We start from the raw sequence: 23,795 nt of genomic DNA on the forward strand, positions 1-23,795 counted from the left end.
TAATTACCTCTTTATTTTTCACTGTTTTATCTACTATTGTAACAAGTTGATATAAATATTTAAAATAATACTCTAAACTCGGATGCTGTTTTTTTTTTTTAATTGTCACTGTGAACAGATGTTGCTTTCTAAAATAAGGATTAGGAGAAATACTTAATGGTACTGTTTTTTCCTCTGAGAAAGAAAGTTCTTGAGAGAGAAAGTAAGTCGGCTTTTGATAGCTTGTGGTTCTCAGTAGAGAATGTACATCTTGAGAAACAAAGTACCTTTAGTAAAACCCAAGAACTATTTGAATATATCAGTCACTGAAGATGGAAGCTTAAGGATTAAAATAAATAATGCTTTTTTGATTAAAATCTATGTTATATAGGTGGATGGGGAGATGGTACTCTTATCTGTTGGGGAGATTTGGGGGAAATAAAGCAGAGGGGAGTAGGGTTGGGAATCTGGCTATTCAGCAACTGCATTTACAGGTAACAGCAGTAAATGAGTCAGCAGTAGTGAACACCAGAAAAGTCTGCTGAAACAAACCAGTCATTACAGTCTTCACTAGGCAAACAAGATCAGGGTCTCAGTGGTCAAGTAGTAAGATACAAGCCAGACTAGGAAGTTAAAGAATAGAATTTCAGAGAGCCAGGGATTAAAGTTTTTTCAGCCATGAGGTTAGTATTTTTTTCTTTTTAACTATTTTCTAATACATAAAATATGCAGTACAGTAAGTCCTCTACATTCAAATGAGTTCTGTACCAAGAGCGACGTCGTAAGTCCAATTTGTTTGTAGGTCCAACAAAGTTTGCCTAGGTACCCAACTAACACAATTGGCTATATACCGCTGCTTTTACGCTTGCTTCTGGACATCCTGGGCTTGAAATAAAGATACTGTACTACTGTACTCAATACAGTACAGTACACAAAAGCACAGCCACTTGTAGAGGATGCATGCATGTGACAATATACACCAGACGTGTGAACTAACTTATGTGATTGGACGTGTGAATGCACGTTTGCATCTTTGAAAGTTCGCAACGTGAAGGTTCCTATGTAGGGGACTTACTGGAGTACAAAATTCAAAGGTGCAGAATAGTACACAGTGAAAAGTAAGTCAGCCTGTCACCCCATCCCCCAGTCCGCTGTCCCCTTCCCCAGAGGCAACCATCATTAACAGTCTCCTATATAGCCTTGCAGAAGTCTACGCACAAACAAGCAAGTGGTAGTATAATATACGTACTTGCTTTCTTCACATATACATGCAACTGTTATGTTCGTTTTAATGTTTGCATGGTATTTCAATGCACGGTGGAGCATACTTTAATCAAATCCCTATTATAAGATACTTGGATTATTTCTGATCTTCTGCTCTTACAGACAATGATAGAGTCAGTAACCTTAGGCGTGCCTCATTTCACACTGAAATAATTATATTAAAAGGACATATTCCTATCCCAAAAAAGAGGGGATATATGTAAACATATAGCTGATACACTTTGCTGTACAGGAGAAACTAACACAACATTGTAAAGCAACTATACTCCAATAAAAATTAATTTAAAAAACTCAATGAGTGTAAAATAAAAATTCAAGTGATAAAAAAGCATTTTGTCATAATTTGACAGCACTTTTTTCCTATCTCCATAGAACATAAAATAATGGTGTGTCATATATTCAATGATGTCTTAGATTTAATCAAATGTGTAACTATTTTCTATAAAAAAATATTAAATATTGGCATTATTTTAGAAAATTATCCAGTTCCAAATATTAACACTAGTACACCTTCTTATTTTAAAAAGTGAGCATGTTTTAAGTCAGTAGAATTCACCTCCAATAAATGTTTACTGAAAACCCTCAAAAAAATAACAGTAGCAGTACAATGTGGAATATTAAAGTAAAGAAGACAGCCCCTGAACTAAAAGAATTTAAAAAATTTTTTAAAAAGGACAAATTCCTAATAGTGGGATTGCTGGATCAATGGGTTTGTTTGTTTAAAAAATTTTTTTTAATTGTGGAAAAATAGACATAACATAGAATATACCATCTTGACCTTTTATTTATTTATTTAGTGGTATGCGGGCCTCTCACTGTTGTGGCCTCTCCCGTTGCGGAGCACAGGCTCCGGACGCGCAGGCTCAGCGGCCATGGCTCACGGGCCCAGCCGCTCCGCGGCATGTGTGATCCTCCCAGACCGGGGCACGAACCCGCGTCCCCTGCATCGGCAGGCGGACTCTCAACCACTGCGCCACCAGGGAAGCCTCTTGACCATTTTTAAATGTACAGTTCAGTAGTGCTAAGTATATTCACCTTGTTCTGCACCCAATTTCCAGAATTTTTCATCTCGCAAAACTGAAACTCTCTATCAATTAAACACCACCTTCTCATTTCCCCCTCCTCCCAGCACCTGGCCACCACATTCTACTTTGTTTCTATTAATCTGACTACTCTCAGATACCTCATAGTTTACAGTATTCGTCTTTTGTGACTGGCTTATTTTACAAAGCATAATGTCTTCAAGATGCATCCATGTTGTACCATGTGACAGGATTTCCCTCCTTTTTAAGACAATAATATTCCATTGTATGTACATACCACATTTTGTTTATCCGTTTAGCTGTCAGTGGACGCTTGGGTCGCTCCCACCTCTTGGCTATTATAAATAATGCTGCTATGAACATAGTGTACAATTATCTCTTTGAGATCCTACTTTCAATACTTTTGAAGTGGAATTGCCAGATCATGAGTTTGTGTATTTAAAAAGACTTTTTTACTGCTAAGGTGCTGTCCATAAAGGTTGTAATAATTTATGTTCCCCTCAACAATAAATGTCTCTTTACTGTGGTCTGTCTGACTTTTCAACTTTTGTCACTCTGTTGGGGGAAAAGGTTATCTCATCATAGTCTTTATTTACATTTACGTTAAAATGAGTGGAGTGGAGCATCTTTTCATATGTTTAAGATTGTTTTAAAATATAGTGTACTGGGAGTCCCTGGTGGTCTAGTGGTTAGGATCTGGTGCTTTCACTGCTGTGGCCCCGGTTCAATCCCTGGTCGGGGAACTGAGATCCCGCTAGCCTTGGGGTTCAGCCAATAAATAAATAGATAGATAGATAAATAAAATACAGTGTATTAATAGAAAATGTGAGGTATAGGAAGGCCAACAGGTCAGGAGACAATTGCCACTGGAATGATAGTCTATTACTCACAGTTCCTAAAAGAAGGAGGCATGCCATGTCATGGGGGGAAGCATCAGGTGGGTCAGGAGGCAGAGGGAGAGGGCGGAACAGTGGGCAAGAGCCTTTATTGTTGTTTCCCTGGGAAGGAATGGATGAGGCAGAGTAAGCAGCTTAGGATTGGCTAGTTTGAATAATTTCAGCAGGCTCTGGGGCATAGGAGATGTCCCTAGTTGTTTGGCACCTGGCATTGGGATGATGAGGGCAGTTGTATAGTTGACCAGAGTGTGAGGACCTAATAAACGAGATGGCTAAGGGTGTGGACTCTGGATTGGTTGGTTTCCATTTGAAAGGTTGTCCTCCTCCCAGGAGGACTCTTGTCAAGGTGGGCCAGGAGGACAGTGAAGGAGGCAAGACAACTCAGGCATATTATCAGGTGGTTTTGAACAAGGTGTATCTGGCATAGGCGTGTAGGGCAGATGCTAAAGCATCAACTTTACAGAAGCTGGAAGCATGGTTAACGTAGAGACCTATTTGTACTTTCTTTTTTTCATAAATTTTGTTCACGTCTTTTTTTCCTTTTTTTTTTTATTGTGTAGTTTTTCTTAGAGATTCATAGAAACTCTTTATACATACAGAAAGTAGGCCTTTGTGTATAATATGCATTGCAAACTCTTTCTCTCGGATTTTGGATTTCTTTTGAGTTTGCTTAAGGTGGCTTTTCTCCATGTGGCAGTTTATTTTCTATGTGCTTAAATTTACTGATCTTTTCTTTTACAACTTCACGATTTTATGTCCTACTTAAGAAGACCTTTGGCACTCTGACACATAAATTGTTTCCTGTGTTTTCTCCTAGTACATTGATAGTTTGAGTCATCTTATTTTAACCTTTATTCTATCTGGCATGTATGTTGGTATAAGGGGAAATGGAGAGGAGATGATGGGAAGCTTAGAACCTCACGCCAAGTCCATTATCTTCGGAGGCAAATGTTCTTTACATATTCCCAGCCCATGCATACCTAGGTGTAGGCAAACAAGTATACCTGGGTGGCATCAGAGATATGAATTAAGGGGGTACAAGCATTACCAGACATCAACCTCAGATTAAGAAGACAGGAATTTTGCTGTCTATAGAGACTACATCTAAGAATGAACAGGCTCAAGCTATGTTAAATACTAATGGTTTGGAAAGAAAATCTCTGATTGGTGGGAGGTTGCGGGGAGTGGAAGAGTGGTTCAGTAAAAATGGGTTGTAGTCCTTGCTCTGCATGTACTAGCCATACAGGCTTCAGAAAGCCATGTAAGTTCTCTGAGCCTCATTTTACACTAATAGTACATTTCTCACCTTCAAGGGTAACTCACTGTCTACCATCGTGATTTTCATCCTCTTTTTAAACTGCTTTTATCACTTTTTTTCCAGTAAAAATCATACACAGCAGCTCAATATGTAAAACAGAGTTGGATGTGGTGGATATAGAAGTGAAGGATGCAGAGGTGAAGGTCGCTCCCCATTCTCTCCCCTTCACATCTCCTGTCACCACCAGCACCACAGCTCCACTCCCCCTGGGGCACTGGGGAAACCCCCATGCTCTGTGTAGATAGTTTGTGAACTGAATAAAAGGGAGCCATCTCTCTTCCACCCTAAAACCCATCTCAGCACAGCCAAAGGAAACACAGATCTGCCTCCAGAAAGCTGTGGAAAGCAACTTGACTATACTGAAGGTTCCTTCAGGAAGAGAGGAGGGAGTTCCACAGCACATCACGAGGCATAACTTCCTAAAATTCCTCATCAAAGCAGATGCCTCTCCCACACACACCCAACTTGACCCCCTCTTTAAAAACTTCCCCGGAAACATTGTTTCCCATCCCCAGGCAGGTTTTTCCCCCTTTCTATCTACACCCCTCTTCTCCTTGATATTTTTGGCCATTTCATTATTTTATAAAACAGTCTTTAGAGTTCCTTCCAGTTTTCCTCCCCACCCAGTATCCCATCATCACCTCAGGTCCAGGCACAGAACTGAACAACCAATAGGTGGTAGGGGAGATTGTAGGCACTTAGATTTGATTTTTTTCTTGCATTAACATAAGGATTAAATATCACTTGCTTGAACTCTACAATCTGATCAACCATTTCTTTCTTCTCTTTAATTTTTTTTTTACTGTTCTCTGCTACATATACCTTATGCTCCAGCCACATTAGACATATCATTGTTTTCCTAACTAGCTCCTGATTTTCCAACCTGCTTTTGCTCATCCTCTACACAGCCTAGGAGTGTTTTCCACACTTCAGTGCTTCAGAACTCTATGCAGTTTTTCCAGGACAGCTCAGACCCCACCTTCTTAAAGCATGCCACTTCCTTGACAAAATGGGAACACTTCTTTTGCTGTAACTTCCCTGCATAGTGCTTGTACCATATGCCACTTATTATTTCTTCCCTGTTTTTTAAGCTAATCTATAGTAGCTTCAGGAACTTTGAAAGCACGAAGCCTTTGCTATTCTTCTTGATATTCCTTGCCAACTCTTAGTGCACTGTAACATGTGTAGCCATGCCACTTGCAAAGGAATAGATGTACGTAGTAATTAGTAACGTCCTCCACCAAAAGAATCACACTACTGAATCACTAGTTTACAAGGCACACTTAAAGAGGAGAAATTTCTTCTGAGTTTCTGAATGCATTTTCCGCAACAAGTCCACCTAAATTCTCAGATACTTAAATGTTTAAAGTTAGAAATATCTGGGACTTCCCTGGTGGCTCAGTGGTTAAGAATCCGCCTGCCAATGCAGGGAATACAGGTCTGAGCCCTGGTCCAGGAAGATCCCACATGCCACGGAGCAACTAAGCCCGTGTACCACAACTACTGAGCCTGCGCTCTAGAGCCCATGAGCCACAACTACTGAGCCCTCGTGCCACAACTACTAAAGCCCGCGTGCCTAGAGCCCGTTCTCCGTAACAAGAGGAGCCACTGCAATGAGAAGCCCACGCACCGCAATGAAGAGTAGCCCCCGCTCGCTGCAACTAGAGAAAGCCTGCGCGCACCAACAAAGACCCAACGCGGCCAAAAATAAATTAATTAATAAAATAAAATAAAATTCTAAAAAAAAGAGAAATATCATAACAAGTTAGAGCCATTGTACATCTATTTCAGTTTTATTTTTGCTGACTGAGCAAGGGATATGCAATGGGGAGGCAATGATTTTCAAATATTTTTTGAAAACAGAACAAAATCTTTTAAGTGAAATTGAAGATGAAGCCTCAAAATCCAAGATATAAAAGCAGAACTATTCGAGGTGAACAGTGCTTCATGAAGCATACATTCTCCTAGCATCGCCCCCTACCCCACTTCCTTTAACCTTCATGAAATATGTCTACAGAACCTTAGCGTCGCTGGGGACACAGTTCAAGAACCTCTACTACAGCGGTTCAGCCTGTTAAATACCAACCCCATAAATACCATACCATAAAGACCGTAACTTATGTAACCATTCAACTTCCATAACTACCCATGATATACCCATGAGCTGCTCTAGATTTTTAATCATTTGCTTGATCAGATAAAGACAAAAATTTTACTTGTTATACGATAGAAATTTTAAAAGTCACCATCGGCAGCACCATTCATTTATAAATGATATTTGCATTTTTAAAGAATTATTTTATATAATTAAATTTTATATAATGAAAATAAGAACTTTGGTGTTTACATGAGAAATCTTTTGGCTCCCAAAGAATTTACAAAGTGCTTTGTAGTTAAGGGGAATGTTTTCCTTGTGAATCCTGCCATGTAACCATGGAAGTAAAACAGTGTTTGGAGAGAACAGAAACTTGCTTGCCTTTTCTGCCAGAATTGTTATAAATTCTGACTTAGCTACAGAAATAATTTTTAACCACTAGGTTAAGTAGGGACATTAACACCCTTGAAAATAAATTATTTTAAAAAAAATCTTCCCTCAACAGAATATCAGGTAATTGTTTTTGTTAAGATACAAAAGAGATGCTTCACCTTAAATTAAGATTTAATTGGAATCATCTTCCACTTTGTAGATTCACACAGAAAATCAGAGCAGGGGTGATACTGAGGTTTACAATGTACGTACTTTACCATGGAATTTCCACAGGTTATTTATCAGAGAAAATTAGTTCATTTCATGAGAAAAACACCAAGCAAGCCAGGAAAGCTGAAAATGGCCCACACATGATACAGAGTTTGTAGATAACAGAGATTGTTTGTTTCTTTGTTTTCCTCAGGGAAGACTTTAGTGGTGTAAAGTCTTTACCTCCTTATTGTGGCACTACCCTCAGCAACAGAGATAACATTGGAAATGCTCCCAGGAAAGTGTCCAGCACATGGTTGGCACTCGGCAAGGGACAGCTGCTTATCATTATGAGTATTCAGATGCAGAATCGCTAAACAAAAATTAAAACAGGTTACTTGGATTAACTGAAAAAAATTATGATACTCATTACTGAATGGGAAATAAATTGTAGGCAAATAGTTTTGTGGTCCCTTCTCTGATAAACTTTCACAACATAAGCACAAATTACTTGCCTCTTGTAGAAGATGAGAAAGCCAATTTCCAGAGATAGAAAGTGAGCAAGTTTTCAGGTTCTATATGATTCCAAATATGCTGAACTTTTGTATGAGGGCTTTTGGAATAGAGAAGCAATTCATCTTAAACAGTGTCATCCTTAATCACTCAGAGAAAATCTTTTTTTAAATTAATTATTTATGTATTTTTGGCTGCGTTGGGTCTTCGTTGCTGCACACGGGCTTTCTCTAGTTGAGGCGAGCAGGGGCTACTCTTGGTTGCGGTGCACAGGCTTCTCATTGCGGTGGCTTCTCTTGTTGCAGAGCACAGGCTCTAGGCGTGTGGGCTTCAGTAGCTGCAATGTGTGGGCTCAGTAGTTGTAGCTCGTGGGCTCTAGAGCACAGGCTCAGTAGTTGTGGCACACGGGCTTAGTTGCTCCACAGCATGTGGGATCTTCCCAGACCAGGGCTCGAACTTGTGTCCGTTGCATTGTCAGGCAGACTCCCAACCCCTGCGCCACCAGGGAAGTCCCACTCAGAGGAAATCTTGAATGCTAGAGATTAAACTTATATTTTGAGAGTTTAGAAAGTTATTATTTGGAAAAGATCTTATTCAAAATAATTTAATAAGCACGTCACACCATGCTATACACATAGTAGGCAAATGATTAATATTTATTGGATTAAGATAATAAAGATAAATGTAATAGCTATTTTAAGGGGCTAAAACAAAAAAAGCTGTCTATTTTAAAATGTGATTTTTTGCTTTCAAAAGAAGAATATATATTCTAAGCATTACAGTGCAGATTTCATTCTGAAAATGGCTAATAAAATAATAAAGATCGGGCTTCCCTGGTGGTACAGTGGTTAAGAATCCGCCTGCCAATGCAGCGGACACAAGTTCGAGCCCTGGTCCGGGAAATCCCACATGCTGAGGAGCAATAAGCCCGTGCATCACAACTACTGAGTGAGCCTGCGCTCTAGAGTACGCAAGCCACAACTACTGAAGACTGCACCCTAGAGCCTGTGCTCCGCAACAAGAGAAGCCACCGCGATGAGAAGCCTGTGCACCGCAACCAAGAGTAGCCCCCGCTCGCCTCAACTGGAGAAAGCCCACACACAGCCACAAAAAAACCCCCAAAAAACAAAAGCTTCATGATGTTGGGTTTGGCGATGATTTCTAGGAGTTGACACCAAAAACACAAGAAACAAAAGTGAAAATAGATAAGTTGGATTACATCAAAATAAAAAAAAAAATAAAGATCGTTTTGAGTTACTGTGTGAAGCCTAGGAAGATGCTGATCACCAGTTATCTAGATCATGGTTTTAATTTTGGTTTACCCCTGGGACACAGGTGCACTAATAGCACAGAATTTGTTATAGGGAATTAAACTGCCTGAAGTTCTATTTTATGACAATCTATTTTATATAACATTGCTTAAAATAAGTTAGCTATTGGCCAAGTGTGATTTTTGTTGTATTGACTTTTGACTACATGTAAGAGCTACATGTCTATTTTATTTCAATGGGCAGGTTTCCTTGTGTGCTATAGCAGATGTGTTACAAATACCATATATAAGCATGAATGTATATTATATATGTACATGTGGGGTATTCGTGTGTGTGCATGTACATGCATCAACACACCACAAGGGGAACCTACCCATATGCAGAGAACTACTCTCATTTCTACCTGCAGCTGGACCCAACATAAGTGAAAATTCCGAGTCATATTTATTGATAGCCATTCCAGTGTAAGCTCTTTGAAAGCTATTAGAAATATAAGACTTAGGTTACCTCTAATTTGGATAGCTATTGGAGAATGTTTGTGAAAGAAGCAAGTTTTAAGATCATTAATGTCTTAAAAATAGAGAAAAGGAGTAAAACCAGTCTCTGCGTAACTAAAGGTTTATAATCATAGCAAACTAGTGCTCTAACGATTTAAAATGTCCATACGTGATTCCTCAAACTTGGGCATTACACTGTTAACAAAGAATGTTTCTTGGTCTATATGCACACGTACACACATACACACACACGCACATGCACACACTGTATCCTGCGTGACAACACTCCACCCTCACAAGCTGGTGTCTCCCAGAAGATGCACTGTCTGAGGCTTCAGTATGTCATTGCTTCCTCCCTTCACTGTGAAGTGACTGCTTAAGTCAAAAGCAATGATTTGCAGAAATCCATAGTAGAGTAACATAATGGCTTCTAAGACATCTAGTAACCCAACAAAATAGTGTGGCTGGCAGAAGCAAGGAAAAGCACATCCAAATCTCAAATAATCCAGAGAAAGTTATCTGTTCCAGTAGGAAGAAATCTCTGCCCTCTTCATAAGGAAGCAACCCTGGGACTTCTCAAGTGACACATTTACAAGGTGGGTGGATGGGATGCGACTGTGCTGGTTCCTCCCTATCTCCAACCCCTTCTGTGAAAGCGTCTGCCCCACGTACACCTATTTACTAGGTTATTTCATCTAGTCCCACAGATTCATTACCATTTCTATTCTAGCGACCTAGATGTCTTCCCTGAACATCACACTAACATCCAAATGCCATCCACTTGGATGTCTTATAGATATTTGAACTGAGAAGATTCAAAACTGCGGGTCCCCACCCCTTACCCGCCCGCCCACACACTTTCCAGACAGCTCCCCCGCGCAGTTCTTCCCCATCTCAGTCAACAGTGGCTCCGTCCTTCAAGTTGCTCAGGCTAAAATCCCGTACTTTTCTGTGATAACTCTAAATCTTTCCACTGTCCACACCTTTATCTTAAAGATCCACTTCACTGCAACCACTGTCACTCTCCAAGGTTATTGCAAATACCATCAAACTTGTGTTCATGCTTCAATCTTGTCTCTCAACAGTCTATTCTCTGCTTTTAAAACTGGATGAAATCATGTACCTTCTGTAATCAAAACCCTTACGGCTCTTACCTACTCTGAGTAAAAGGCAAAATCCTCACCATGACTCACAAGGTCTAGATGATCTGGCAGCCCCACCCGCATTTCTTATTTAACCCCAACTCCCCAAGCTCTCTCTGACCTCATCTCCTAAACCCCTCCCACCCGAGACTGTTTGCTTTTCCAGCCTCCTTGCTGACCCTGAAACGTGCCAAGCACCTTTGCACCTGATGCTCCCTTTGCCTGGAGCATACTTCTCCCAGATATCTGCCTGGCTTGTTCTCCTGTATCTTCAAGTCTCTGTTCCAATGTCACCTCCACAGAGAGGTCTGCCTGGCTTGTTCTCCTGTATCTTCAAGTCTCTGTTCCAATGTCACCTCCACAGAGAGGTCTCCCCAGACCACCTGTATAAAATAGCACCTTTCCTCTGATACTCCTTACCTCTCTTTACCCTGCTTAATTTTTCATGGCATAGCTTTTCCAGCCTCCTTGCTGACCCTGAAACGTGCCAAGCACCTTTGCACCTGATGCTCCCTTTGCCTGGAGCATACTTCTCCCAGATATCTGCCTGGCTTGTTCTCCTGTATCTTCAAGTCTCTGTTCCAATGTCACCTCCACAGAGAGGTCTCCCCAGACCACCTGTATAAAATAGCACCTTTCCTCTGATACTCCTTACCTCTCTTTACCCTGCTTAATTTTTCATGGCATTTATCATATATTGTTTATTTATTCATCTCTTGTGATTAAATACAAACTCCCTGAGTATAGGGGTCTTGTCTGTTTCGGTCTTCCTTGAAGATCACATCATATACACTCAATAAATACCTTTTAAATGAATGACAGCAAACTCCACTCTAACATTTCTGTCTTCACAAATCTTTTAATTCCAAGACAATTTTTGGCTTCTCAACTTTAGTTAATACAAGCTGCTGTTGAATCTAGGTAGGTTTTTTTTTTTTTTTTAACATCTTGATTGGAGTATAATTGCTTTACAATGGTGTGTTAGTTTCTGCTTTAGGCAGGTGTTAACTAATCAAACTATTGGAACCAAACACATCTGCCCAAACTAGCCCATTGAATTCAGAATTTCCGGTAAATATACCTGTATCAATGAACTCGGTCACATATGAAATTCTGTTTTTTCTTCTTTAGTCAAAAGCAACCTCAAAATCTGTCTTTATGCATATTCCCCAGCTTTCTGCTGATATAACTTAGCAAAGTTGTATAAAGGCTTCTCCGCCAGTTTGACTTTATAATTGACCAGAGGGCATGTCTTGCCCTGGTTACAGATCTGGGGATGCTGAGAAGTGGGATGGAGAAGCATAAAGGAGAATTAAGATCACTCCCTCAGAATGAGTGTTTTTGTTTTTTTCAGATACATACCCAGGAGTGGAATTGCTGGGCCATATGATAGTTCTATTTTTAGTTTTTTGAAAAATCTCCATACTGTTTTCCACAGTGGCTGCACCAGTTTACATTCCCACCAACAGTGCACAAGGGTTCCCTTTTCTCCACACCCTTGCCAACGTCTGTTTTTTCTGTTCTTTTGGATGATAGCCGTTCTGACAGGTGTGAGGTGATATCTTATTTGGTTTTGATTTGCATTTCCCAGATGATTAGTGATGCTGAGCATCTTTTCACGTGCCTGTTGGCCATCCATTTGCATTTCCTCTTTGGAAAAATGTCTATTCAAGTCTTCTCCCCACTTTTTGATTGGGTAGTTTGTTCTGTTGATGTTGAGTTGTATGAGCTGTTTATATATGTTGGATATTAATCCTTTACTGGTCATATCATTTGCAAATATTTTCTCCCATTCAGTAGGTTGTCTTTTATTTTTTTTGTCAATGGTTTCTTTTTTTTTTAATGTATTTATTTTTATTTATTTATTTTTGGCTGCATTGGGTCTTCATTGCTGCACATGGGCTTTCTCTAGTTGTGGCGAGCTGGGTCTACTCTTCGTTGCGGTGCACGGGCTTCTCATTGTGGTGGCTTCTCTTGTTGCAGAGCATGGGCTCTAGAGCGCAGGCTCAGTAGTTGTGGCGCCTGGGCCTAGTTGCTCAGCGGCATGTGGGATCTTCCCGGACTGGGGTTCGAACCCGTGTCCCCTGCGTTGGCAGGCGGATTCTTAACCACTGCGCCACCAGGGAAGCCCTCAATGGTTTCCTTTGCTGTGCAAAACCTAAGTTTAATTAGGTCCCACTTGTTTATTTTTGCTTTTACTTCCTCTACTTTAGGAGACAAATTCAAAGAAATATTGCTGCTATTTATGTCAGAGTGTTCTGCCTATGTTTTCCTCTACGGGTTTCATAGTATCCAATCTTACATTTAGGTCTTTAATCCATTTGATAGAGAATGTTCTAATTTCATTCTTTTACATGTAGTTGTCAAGATACATGCACCCCAACGTTCATGGTGGCATTATTTACAATTGCCAAGATATGGAAGCAAGCTAAGTGTCCATCAACAGATGAATGGATAAAGAAGATGTGGTATATAAATACAATGGAATACTACTCAGCCATAAAAAAGAATGAAATTTTCTCATTTGCAGTAACATGGATGGACCTGGAGGGCATTATGCTAAGTGAAACAAGCCAGACAGAGAAAGATAAATAATAAATGATATAATTTTTATGTGGAATCTAGAAAATACAACAAAATAGTGAATATAACAAAAAGAAGCAGACTCACAGACATAGAGAACAAACCAGTGATTACCAGTGGGGAGGGAGGAGGGGCAATATAGGGGTGGGAGAGCAGGAGGTACAAACTATTGGGTATAAGATAGACCCAAGGATGTACTGTGTAACATGGGCAGTATAGCCAATAGTTTGTAATGACTGTAAATGGAAAGTCACCTTTAAAAACTGTATTAAAATTTTTTTTGAAAGATTACTCCCTCAGGAAAGAAGACAACAGTGCCTTCAGCAAGAAGACCTCTATCGAATGTGGGGGAGGGACCACTCCAAGGAGTCACGCAGGCTCAGTCACATTTGGGAATTCAGGGGACTCCGAGTTCTCCAAGTACCCCCAATTTCCCTCACTCCTACTCTCACTTCCAACTCTTCCCAATCAATAAACAAAAGAAACCTGGCAGAGCTATGATTCAGTAAACATTGCAAATCGGCAATGCACAGAATGAAATTCGAATTTGGATTCAGCCAACTCTCCTTGTTACCTCTGGGGAGAGGGAGGACATTGGAATTGAAGGTGGTTTGCAAAGGGGTCTTTAGTCTAAGCTATAACTTAAAAAAATTAAAGCATTTTGTATGATTAAAATTAATTTCAAATTTGCAATATGGTATAAGTATGAAAAACTACTTTTTTCTCTAGGAACTCAGCCAGGTAGAACAATCACTGTCTGGCCTAGTACAACCATACTCCTCTGCATGATATATACCCAGAGGCATGTTCCTAGAACCCCTTCTAAAAGTTTGTCATTCTCATGTACGCAATGCTATGGTATATGTGATCCTGTCCTGCCATATCCTCCCCTGAAGTCAATCACTTCTAAACCGCATCACAACCTCACAGATCCTCAGATTTGATGGTACCTACTCCTTCCCCAGTTGTAACTCTGGCTTCTTTAGACTACAGCTCTTCATCTATGGTAACATATTCATGAACCACTTTGAGTAATAACACTCTTGTCTCAAATTTCCTTTACATCCTAGCCTAACAGATTGATTTTAGGGTAGAACCTAGACGATTATGGAATAATGTAATATATAATAAGGAATATATAGGACGGTATAGGACCAAAGAGACAAGGCACCAAACCCCTCCTGATGTCATCAGGAAAGATAATTATTTAGGATGATGATGATGATGATGATGATAATATATATGTATGTTCTAGGTGCTTTGCATATGCTATCTCATTTAATCGTCTCAATAACTCTATTCTACTGTTATCCCAGTTTTATAATTGAAGGAACCAAAGAGCAATGAGATTAAGTGGTTTTGCCTGTTTTCACACAGCTTGCAAATAATGGAGCTGAAATTCATACCTAGTTAGTCTGGCTGCTGAGTCCCTGTTCTTAATTACGGATAATAAGACAAAACTCAGTGGGGGGTCAAGGATGGCATTCTATCTAGACCAAGGGAACAGTAACACCAAGTAATGAAAATATGAGAGAACATGGTTTGTACTAGAACAACAAGGCATTCAGTTTGGCAGGAGTGTGAGTAGTGGCAGAGAGGACACTGAAAGGGTAGGCAGAAATCGGTGCACGAAGGGGCTTATTTGCTGGATTTTATCATATACAAAATGAGGAGCTGTTGACAGGTTTTAAGCAGGAAAATGACATGATCAGAATTGTACTTTTGAATAATCCCTGTGGCAGTGATATGGAGGATGGATTGGAATAGATTCAAACTGGGGGCACAGGTCACTATCAAGAAGGGCTTGCATTATCCTAAGAGGATGATGAGGGCTAAACTAGAACAGCAAGAATGATGGAAAAAAGGGGAGACGGAGTTGAACGCTGCAAAATGAAACTGAAACTTCTGTATTTCAAATGTGTCAACAGTATTCTAGAGGGAAATAAGATAATGGTGTTCCTGTGTTTGTCTCTGTCTTCCTGTTAATGAAATAGTACTCATTAAAGTCTTCACAGAGTCAAAGATATTGTCTAGTTAGGTAAACATTATGCAAGTTTTCAGCCAAGAGTAAATATATAAAAATTATTTTACAAATAATACTTAACGTTTCTGCATTGAAGAAATAAATAGATGAGAAGATTAAATCTTTTATTTCACAAGGCTTTTAAAAGACACAAAACATAAACCTATTTATACATAAAGGAAAATAAGAATTCTAAGCAAGAGCTTATCATGACAACATTACCCATCATTCTTTACCTTTAAACCTTCTACCCTTTCCTTGGGTAGCCATTCAGAAATAAGGACCAGTGAATTTTGTTATTTGGTTGTCTTTTATCGTCATATATTTAAGCTCTTTATTTACTGGATGAATGTGTCATCATTTCATTTAGAGCATTACTACTTATCAGAAAATCCGATTTTTTTTCTGTGATACGTGAGCCAGTTCCATTTGGAATTTCTAGAGGCCTAATTTTAGCCAATATTTTCAAAGTATGATAAAGCTCAGAAATAATTTGTTAATTAAGATAACAAATATTAGCCAGTAAAATGAAACTGAGACAAGACTCTAAAATAATGTATTTGTTAGTCGTCAATCCACATTTATGAACATTAGCTTATAGTAGTGAACAGTTATGTTAAGCCAAAACACTCTCTCAGATATAATCTATTTCCATCAATATGTTAAAGATGACCAAAATCTAAAATATATTTTATAATAAGTGACATGAAATGATTTCAAAAAGGATACAGAGTTTGTTATTAGAAAGGTACCATAAAAGTAAAATGGGAAATAAAATTTTAGTTACTTAATATAATGTGGAAAGATAGAAAGATAAGCTTTTAAGTATTTATGTAGATTAATGAATTATTTGCCAGATTCTCCTGAAATGATACCTAGTTCCTATTAAATCAGTGGACACTTGCTATATGAGCTATTTTTCTTTAGAACTGTATTTTTTTAAGGAGTCCGTTTTTATCAAAGAAATTTACCTAAACTTATACATATATTAATAGTTATATATAGTAAGTGAAAATGCCCTTATCTGAAATTAATACATTGTATAATATCAAAATCTTCATAGTCTTTTTTAGAAAACAGAAAAGAGAGAGAAATAAAGAATAAATTAGTTACAACGTTTACATTTGATGTATTACTGAGTAGATATGAAGCCTCTGAAATCTACGATATTTTATATTTTTGTCATCACTTAATTCTATTTGCATTTCTCTTGCTTTAGTATTTTAATAGTATTAATAATAGAGTTTGCATCATGTTTACCTGAACACTTTGTATGTTATATATTTTTAAAAGAATATCTTGCTTCTTTTTGATTAGAATTTTCTATAAAAGACATTAGTTGAAAAATTAACTTCTTACCTAAAGCTACTATCCTCCTTAATCATTTTCAAATAATGGGTAAAGCTGCATCTTTGTGAATTTATTTTTGAAAACTTGGTTCCTTTAGTAGAAACAGACACCAGAAATTGAACGTTGAATGTATTTCTATGACTCACATACAGTATGGTGTATCCTTTTCAAATTTTATCCTAGAGCACTTTTTTAAACGTGCATTAGAATACAGCTGTTCTCTCTGAAATGGTCCCTTTTTACAATGGTGAAATTTAACAAACTATTTTTATAATCTTTTGAATATCGTTTTTGCATTCTGGAATTAATTAATGAATTATAAAAGTTCCAGATACTTTTGTTAAAAAAAAATAAACACCCGTATTTGAATCTTCTGACAGCAAAACAAGCAATATACCATTTAGGGTTGAAATATATAATATTTGAACTACGGTTCTATATATTTCAAAATTCATATTTTTTTATAAATAGATTTATCTATTTGTCCTATAAAACGTAGCTTTCTATGAAGTGAATCACTTAATGATATTATCGCTTTGGATATAAAATTGGCCTACATGTAAGTGCTTCACTCCTCACCCACACCTACCTCTCCAAAAGAAAGTCTACCAGTAGTCTCGCACAGTAGTGAGCAGTCTCAAATTAAAAACAATTGTGCATTAGAACAAAGGAAGATATTTTTCATGTTAAAGCAGTTTTTACCATCAAACATCTAAAGAGTTATAAACTATAAATGAATTACCTTTAAACCATGGTCTTTAAGGTTAAATTCATTTTCTGAATGCTTTTAGGAGTGACATTATGCTATCACCTTTTAAAATATTTTAAATGATAAAATGTTACATTTCACGAATAGTGCAGGAACAGGTTTAATTACGTATATTTCCCTTTGCTTGGGAATTAAAATGCTGTAAATGCCATAAATTGAATAAGTTTATCTCAGAATGAGGAACAGGGTATTTAGAGACAAATAAATACCCAATAACTATTTATAGCCTGAAAAGATGTGTTTAAGTCATAGTCAAAATACAGGTTACTTGTGTAAAATCTAGCCTACTGAATAAACAAGTATTTTTTAAATTAGAGTGAGTAATATGAGTAAAAACTTTTCAAATAAGAGACATTAAGAGAATTATAAATCTACTGTGTGATTCTCAATATTCCCAATTGCTTGCAAGTGTTTATTTGAATAACAGCATAACAGCAACAAAGGACTTCTTTAAATGGCGTATTTTTCAGCTTTATTTCAAATGCTGTATAGCATAAGAACCCACTGCTCAGAGAGAAATTTTAAGCCATGGAAAAAGAGTATGAAACATATTCCAAAGTGCTGAAGGAATTAATTGCCCTATTAGGTAACGAATACCCAAAAGAATGAGCATTAGTGACTTATGGCTTAAAGTGCTTGGGTCTGATCAACATTTTGACTTCTTTGAAGGAGGACTTGTAGCCACCAGGTTGTACCTCACTTATACCAGGCCAGGTCCCCCAGAAAATCCCATTTCGGACACCTCTGTATTTCTGGTGATAATATTTGCCATTTAAGTTTGCAGAAAGACATGCATCAAACCACCAGCCTGAACTGTAGTACAGCCCACAGTTCCCAGAAGGGTATCGATCGTTGTCTCTATCCGGGGTGGTGAAAAACTTCAGATCGTGGTTGTAATGTTTACTGAAACGTAAGGCATCTCCAGCTGTGCCATTATAGTTACCAATGTGTAAACGGTATTTGAGAAACTCGTTGGCCACATAAAAGTGATCATACAAGGCATAGAGTTTGACACCGTTAAAGTCTTCAAGATCTATTCTTAGAATCATGTCCTTACTCTTAGTCAGAAGATGGATTTTATCGTTCCCCAGCCAAAATTCTCTTCTGGGGTTTCCAAAGCCTACTTTGTAGTCTTGCCACATTCTGGTGAAGTTGGTGCTTCCATCAACACGTGCCTGCAGCACTGTCCAGCCTCCCCCCATGGTCTCCATGTCACAGAAAACTTCGAAGCTACTATTTTTGGGATCCGGTGTAACTCTGTAGAGCTCACTGCTTCTTTTGCCTATCGTGTAGTATTCAGTGCAATCTTTATATATAAGATGCTGAACTGCAGGGGTAAAAAAAGAAAGGCATTGGATTTTGTTGATAAAAACTGGGCATCTAAAGAATTCTTTATATGCACGAAAGCAGTTTTATAATTCGATCAATGGTGATAATGAAACCTTGCTCAGCTAAACTTACTTGAACCTGTTTAGCAAATGCTTGTTAACACCTCAGAACAAGAACCTGGTGTCATAAAGCAGACAAAGCTCCCCAACACAGTCTTGGTTGGTAATAATACTGACAACACCACCAACAAACAACAACAAGAAGACATAAAAGTGATAGTTTTAGTAACTCAGTAATATTTAGTGAGGGCTCCGCATGTGTTCTAGGGATTCTGCCAAAGACTTGATAACATTTTCACACTTAATCTGCACATGAACTTTATGATGTAGATATTATTAACAACCTGCTGGTGAGAAAGAATATTAGGCTCAAAAAGGATCCGTGGCTTGCCCAACTTCACAGAAGCTTTAAAAGGCAGAGCCAGGACAGAGCTCAGATCTGGCTGGCTGCAAAGCTTGTCCTTGTGACCACTGCATCCCTTGGTCCTGAAAGTCAGATGATTCCAACGCTCCTAGAACTGCATTCCATGTATACAGAGGAAGCACAGGCTTCTATATCCTTTCACCTAAAGAGGCTGATAGACTCCACTTTCAGGCAGTTTTATAGGATCGTTCCAAATGATTTATTAAAATTCTAAAATACAGCATTGATCAACATTTCCATTTATTTTACTTGCTTGACAATTAGACACAGAAGCTTAAGTTCTTTTTAAAAACTTCAATAATATACCAATATTCTTACTCTGAATTTATTATCCAGGAAAATATTTAGCTAGTGTTTCACATGTCTGGTTTCTAGAAGGAAACCACAGGGGATTATGCTCAGGATTAGTGTAATAAACAGTTAATGTGATTCTGTAGGAACCAATACAGATAGTTACTCCAAAATAATTTTTTAAAAAATTGGTACTGGATCAGGCAAGTTTAATACAAGCCGCTTATGAGCCACAAATAATCTATTCATGTGTACTTAGAATATTCAGATAGTTCCCCAAAACTTAGTAGAAAAAAAGACAGTAGAATCTTGTTCTTGTCCTTACAAATTGCCATGCAGTACCACATCTAATGTTCACCCATGTATGTCACCTAAGATGTGAAACTCTGCCTTACAATGTGCAGGGCACATTTAGATGCAGGCTGCTGAGAGTATTAGCAACAGTGGTCCTGGAATCTCCCAAATACCTTCCCTGGGTAGATTCCCTGGGGAATCTACCTAGGGAAGATGCATGAGGTGCTTGTTTCTAAGGGCCATGATCTCTGCTTCAGGCACCATATCCCTTCAACCTCACACTCATGCAGAGATGGCTTTCCAAAGTGTGATAAGACCGCCATCAGCAATGGTCCCAGAAACTCATGTGGAAAAACCAGGGTTTGGGGGAACCAGTGCCACAGCTAGCAGTTCATGGGCGGAACAGGCAGTTAGGTTTATGGCCTTTAACATATATTTATTAAAGCTAATTCAGATTATCAGCAAATAATCTGGATGGGGAAGATGGGTTCTATTGTTACATGCTTGAATTCTAGTGAAAGAGAGGAAGAAATAAGAATGTATTCCTTCCCTTAGTGGCATGCCAAAACGCCCCTTGAAATGTTTTTGGGCCACTAGGTCTAAAAGCAAAAAGTTTTGCACACATATGAAGCCATATAGCTGCTTTTATCCCATCTATAAAATCTCCCATTTCCATTAGACATTTGGGATTATGAACTGCAGATTACTTGCTAAAATCTTTCAGAGGTCTCTTGTTGCCATATAAGGAGCAGTCAGTCACCTGACCACACAAATAAACTGATTTCCAAAGAACAGAGTACAACCCCAAACACTGCCTTAACTCTACTGTTTTCAAACACTTCAGTGAAGAGATAAATAAGTTAAACTCACTGAAACGTTAAGAAATTCTCTTAGAATATTCTCTGCCATAAAAAGAAATGAAATTGAGTTATTTGTAGTGAGGTGGCTGGACCTAGAGTCTGTCATACAGAGTGAAGTAAGTCAGAAAGAGAAAACAAATACCGTATGCTAACACATATATATGGAATCAAAAAAACAAGAAAAAAATGGTTCTGTAGAACCTAGGGGCAGGGCAGGAATAAAGATGCAGACGTAGAGAACAGAATTGAGGACATGGGGAGGGGGAAGGAGAAGCTGGGAGTAAGTGAGAGAGTGGCATGGACATATATACACTACCAGATGTAAAATAGATAGCTAGTGGGAAGCAGCCGCATAGCACAGGGAGATCAGCTAGGTGCTTTGTGACCACCTAGAGGGGTGGGATAGGGAGGGTGGGAGGGAGACTGAAGAGAGAGAAGATATGGGGATATATGTGTACATATAGCTGCTTCACTTTGTTATACAGCAGAAACTAACACACCATTGTAAAACAATTATACTCCAATAAAGATGTTTTTTAAAAAAAATAAAGAAAAGAAATTCTCTCCCTCCACTTCTGTTTGTGTGTAGCTCTGGCATCAGCAAATAAGATCTTTGAAATTGAAAGTGCTTTCTAACGCATACAGAACTCATGATTTTTTGTAATTAGGTCCTATTCCTTTCTGTGGGCACCTGTGCAAAGATAATAGTTTTTTCTGTATCACCTTGATGAATAAAAGGCTTAACTTATATAATTCATCCCTTATTTAACTTATATGATAAGGTTAATGTTTATAGATACTGTCTACCTATATAACATTCATGAACAAATGATAAGAAAACATTATACATACCTGGACGTGATTGTATTTGTTCTTGAGTGGGACACTTAGATGAACATTTGCCATCCAAACTATTGACAACAAATGTTAGGTTTGCCACTTTGCTATCAACATAATGTTCTATGTTGTTCATATTTACAAGATTCAGCTTCTCCAGGCGACCCTGAAGCACGTCGATCTCCTCCTTGGCATCCTTAAGGTCAGAGGACAGCTTGTTAACCTCGCTCTCTAACTCTCTAACTCTGTTGTCACCAGCTTCTCCCAGAGCTCCTGTACCGGGTAACAGCAGTCCACTTCTGCCCAGGTCTCGGTTGTCATCAGCCTGCAGTTTGCAGTCTTGGCAAGACTTCTTCAGGCTCTTTACAATTTCCTTGAGGTTCTGGACTTCTTTGAACACCTCCTCGATCCTGCCAAACTGCGTGGGGAGCTGAATGGTCAGCGGGGGCAGGTTCACCTGGTAGGGACAGTCGCCTCCCTCCTCGCATTTCGCTCTGCTTTCTAGTCTCACCGGGCAGGCGTCCTGGGCTGCTTCATCTTTAATTTCCTCTGTTGCATTGTCTGCCACAACCAAAAAACCGTAAGCAGCAAGGACAGCGGAGCTCAGCCAGCACCACTTCGCCAGCTTCATCTTTGCGGTGGCGCTCGCCCCAGCAGAGAAGGGGGCGGGCTGGAGCTCTTTTTAAGAGCTGCAGCTGCCTTCCTGAGTCAGGCTTTCCCTGTTCTCAGAAAAGGGCGGGAGCACGTTGCATCACCAGTCTCAGAAACGCGGAGAAGAGGAGATCGTCCTCATCAAACTCAGTGTGCCCCAAACTGTTATTTGTTCTCAATCCAAACCACCCGTTTTGGAATTCCTGCAGTTGGTCAGATGCATATACTCAACAAGTTTCACTTTCATCTTTTATTTTTAAAAAGCACAAGAAAAATCTTGAATCTTAAAATAATTATACTTGAAGTAAATCATTTCATGATACTTAACTCCACAGTGGAGTAAATAGTTTTTAAAGATAAAATTGAATGTGCTAGTTATCCAGATTATGTGAAGGACAGAAATGTTACAAAAATGGAAACGGTTCTTTTTCCTTCTGGGAACGGGGCATTGAGAATTCTGTATTTTCTTCACGTTGGGCTTTCAGGTGAAATCTCAAGCACTTAAAATTTTAAATATAATGAAGTTCAGCTTTCTGGTTCTTGCAATGGACTTTTGTTTCATCTGTTTGAAAAGGGAAGAAAACTGGTAGAGAAAAAAGTGCTGCTTTCTATTTCTCCGACCACTGCATAGCATAGGAGGAATGTCTAACTGACAAAAACACCATTAAAATACATCCTTGCCTTTCATCAAAACCAGCAGCCTTCTCCTTTGCTCTTCACCAATTCTGTGACTGTACTGTCCTTCCACATCTGCCAAGTACGAATCTCTGAACTAGTCTGTCCCATCTCGGTTCTGATTCTTCTTTTGTCTCCGGCATCTTTGCCTTCCCTCCCCGCGGGCAGCCCTAGCAGTCCCCTCTCTGTGTTTCTGCCTCCGCAGTGAGCCCTCCACCTGGTCTCTATGCCACTTGCTATGTCACTGCTTTGCCCAAAACACGTCTGCATTCATGACTTTTCACACTTTTCAAACCTTTTTTCATGGTTTTCAAACTCTTCTCCTGAGAGGCTGAGGACAGGAAGGGGGAACAGCTTCTAGTGAAGGAACCACCTCCTTTGAATTTATTTTACATATTGGCATCTCATGTAAGGTTTCTTATTAAAAAAGGATTTTATTGTTTTAAAAATAATTTCAAAGTTATGGCTAAAAATCTAAATTCTTATTGTATTATCTAAAGTGCTCTGTAATCTGTCTCTTATTTATTTATTTAACCTGATTTCCTATGATTTTTCTATATACTCCTTCATTCCAGCCAAACACTCCCATTCAGCCTAACTATACATGTGCTCTAAATGTGTCAGGCTCACTTTACACTTCCAAACTGTATTTACTCCTGGATATTCAGGAGACCTAGATTCCACCCCTGCATCTACTTCTTATTGGATCTATAGATCATTAACTTTGCTGAGCCTTTGTTCCTGTAACTGTGAAGGAAAAATTTGGCTATTCTCCCCTCATACAGGAATGATAGTTACAAAAATTTTGAGTGGTGCAGTGCTGAAGGAAAAATATGCAGTGTATAAAATGTAACATTCTTGGGCTTCCCTGGTGGCACAGTGGTTGAGAGTCTGCCTGCTGATGCAGGGGACACGGGTTCGTGCCCCGGTCCGGGAAGATCCCACATGCCGCGGAGCGGCTGGGCCCGTGAGCCATGGTCGCTGACCCTGTGCGTCCGGAACCTGTGCTCCGCAACGGGAGAGGCCACAA

General features: G+C 39.0%; 3 protein-coding genes across 3 annotated transcripts in view; 1 reads left to right on the plus strand and 2 right to left on the minus strand.

Annotated features, from left to right (window-relative positions):
• Positions 1–23,795, minus strand: part of FAM185A (family with sequence similarity 185 member A) — a 203,239-nt gene that overhangs the window by 101,102 nt on the left and 78,342 nt on the right. The window lies entirely within an intron of this gene.
• The window catches only part of CCDC146 (coiled-coil domain containing 146), a 111,642-nt gene that overhangs the window by 7,923 nt on the left and 79,924 nt on the right, over positions 1–23,795 (plus strand). The window lies entirely within an intron of this gene.
• Positions 15,766–22,148, minus strand: FGL2 (fibrinogen like 2). Its single transcript, XM_024738111.1, has 2 exons — positions 21,455–22,148; positions 15,766–18,672 (listed from the first exon to the last, which is right to left on the minus strand). Exons 1-2 carry the CDS (start codon positions 22,068–22,070, stop codon positions 17,966–17,968), a joined length of 1,323 nt encoding a protein of 440 aa, XP_024593879.1. The 5' UTR covers positions 22,071–22,148; the 3' UTR covers positions 15,766–17,965.

Source organism: Neophocaena asiaeorientalis, unplaced genomic scaffold, assembly GCF_003031525.2.
Source record: "Neophocaena asiaeorientalis asiaeorientalis breed wild unplaced genomic scaffold, Neophocaena_asiaeorientalis_V1.1 scaffold170, whole genome shotgun sequence".
NCBI lineage: Eukaryota > Metazoa > Chordata > Mammalia > Artiodactyla > Phocoenidae > Neophocaena > Neophocaena asiaeorientalis.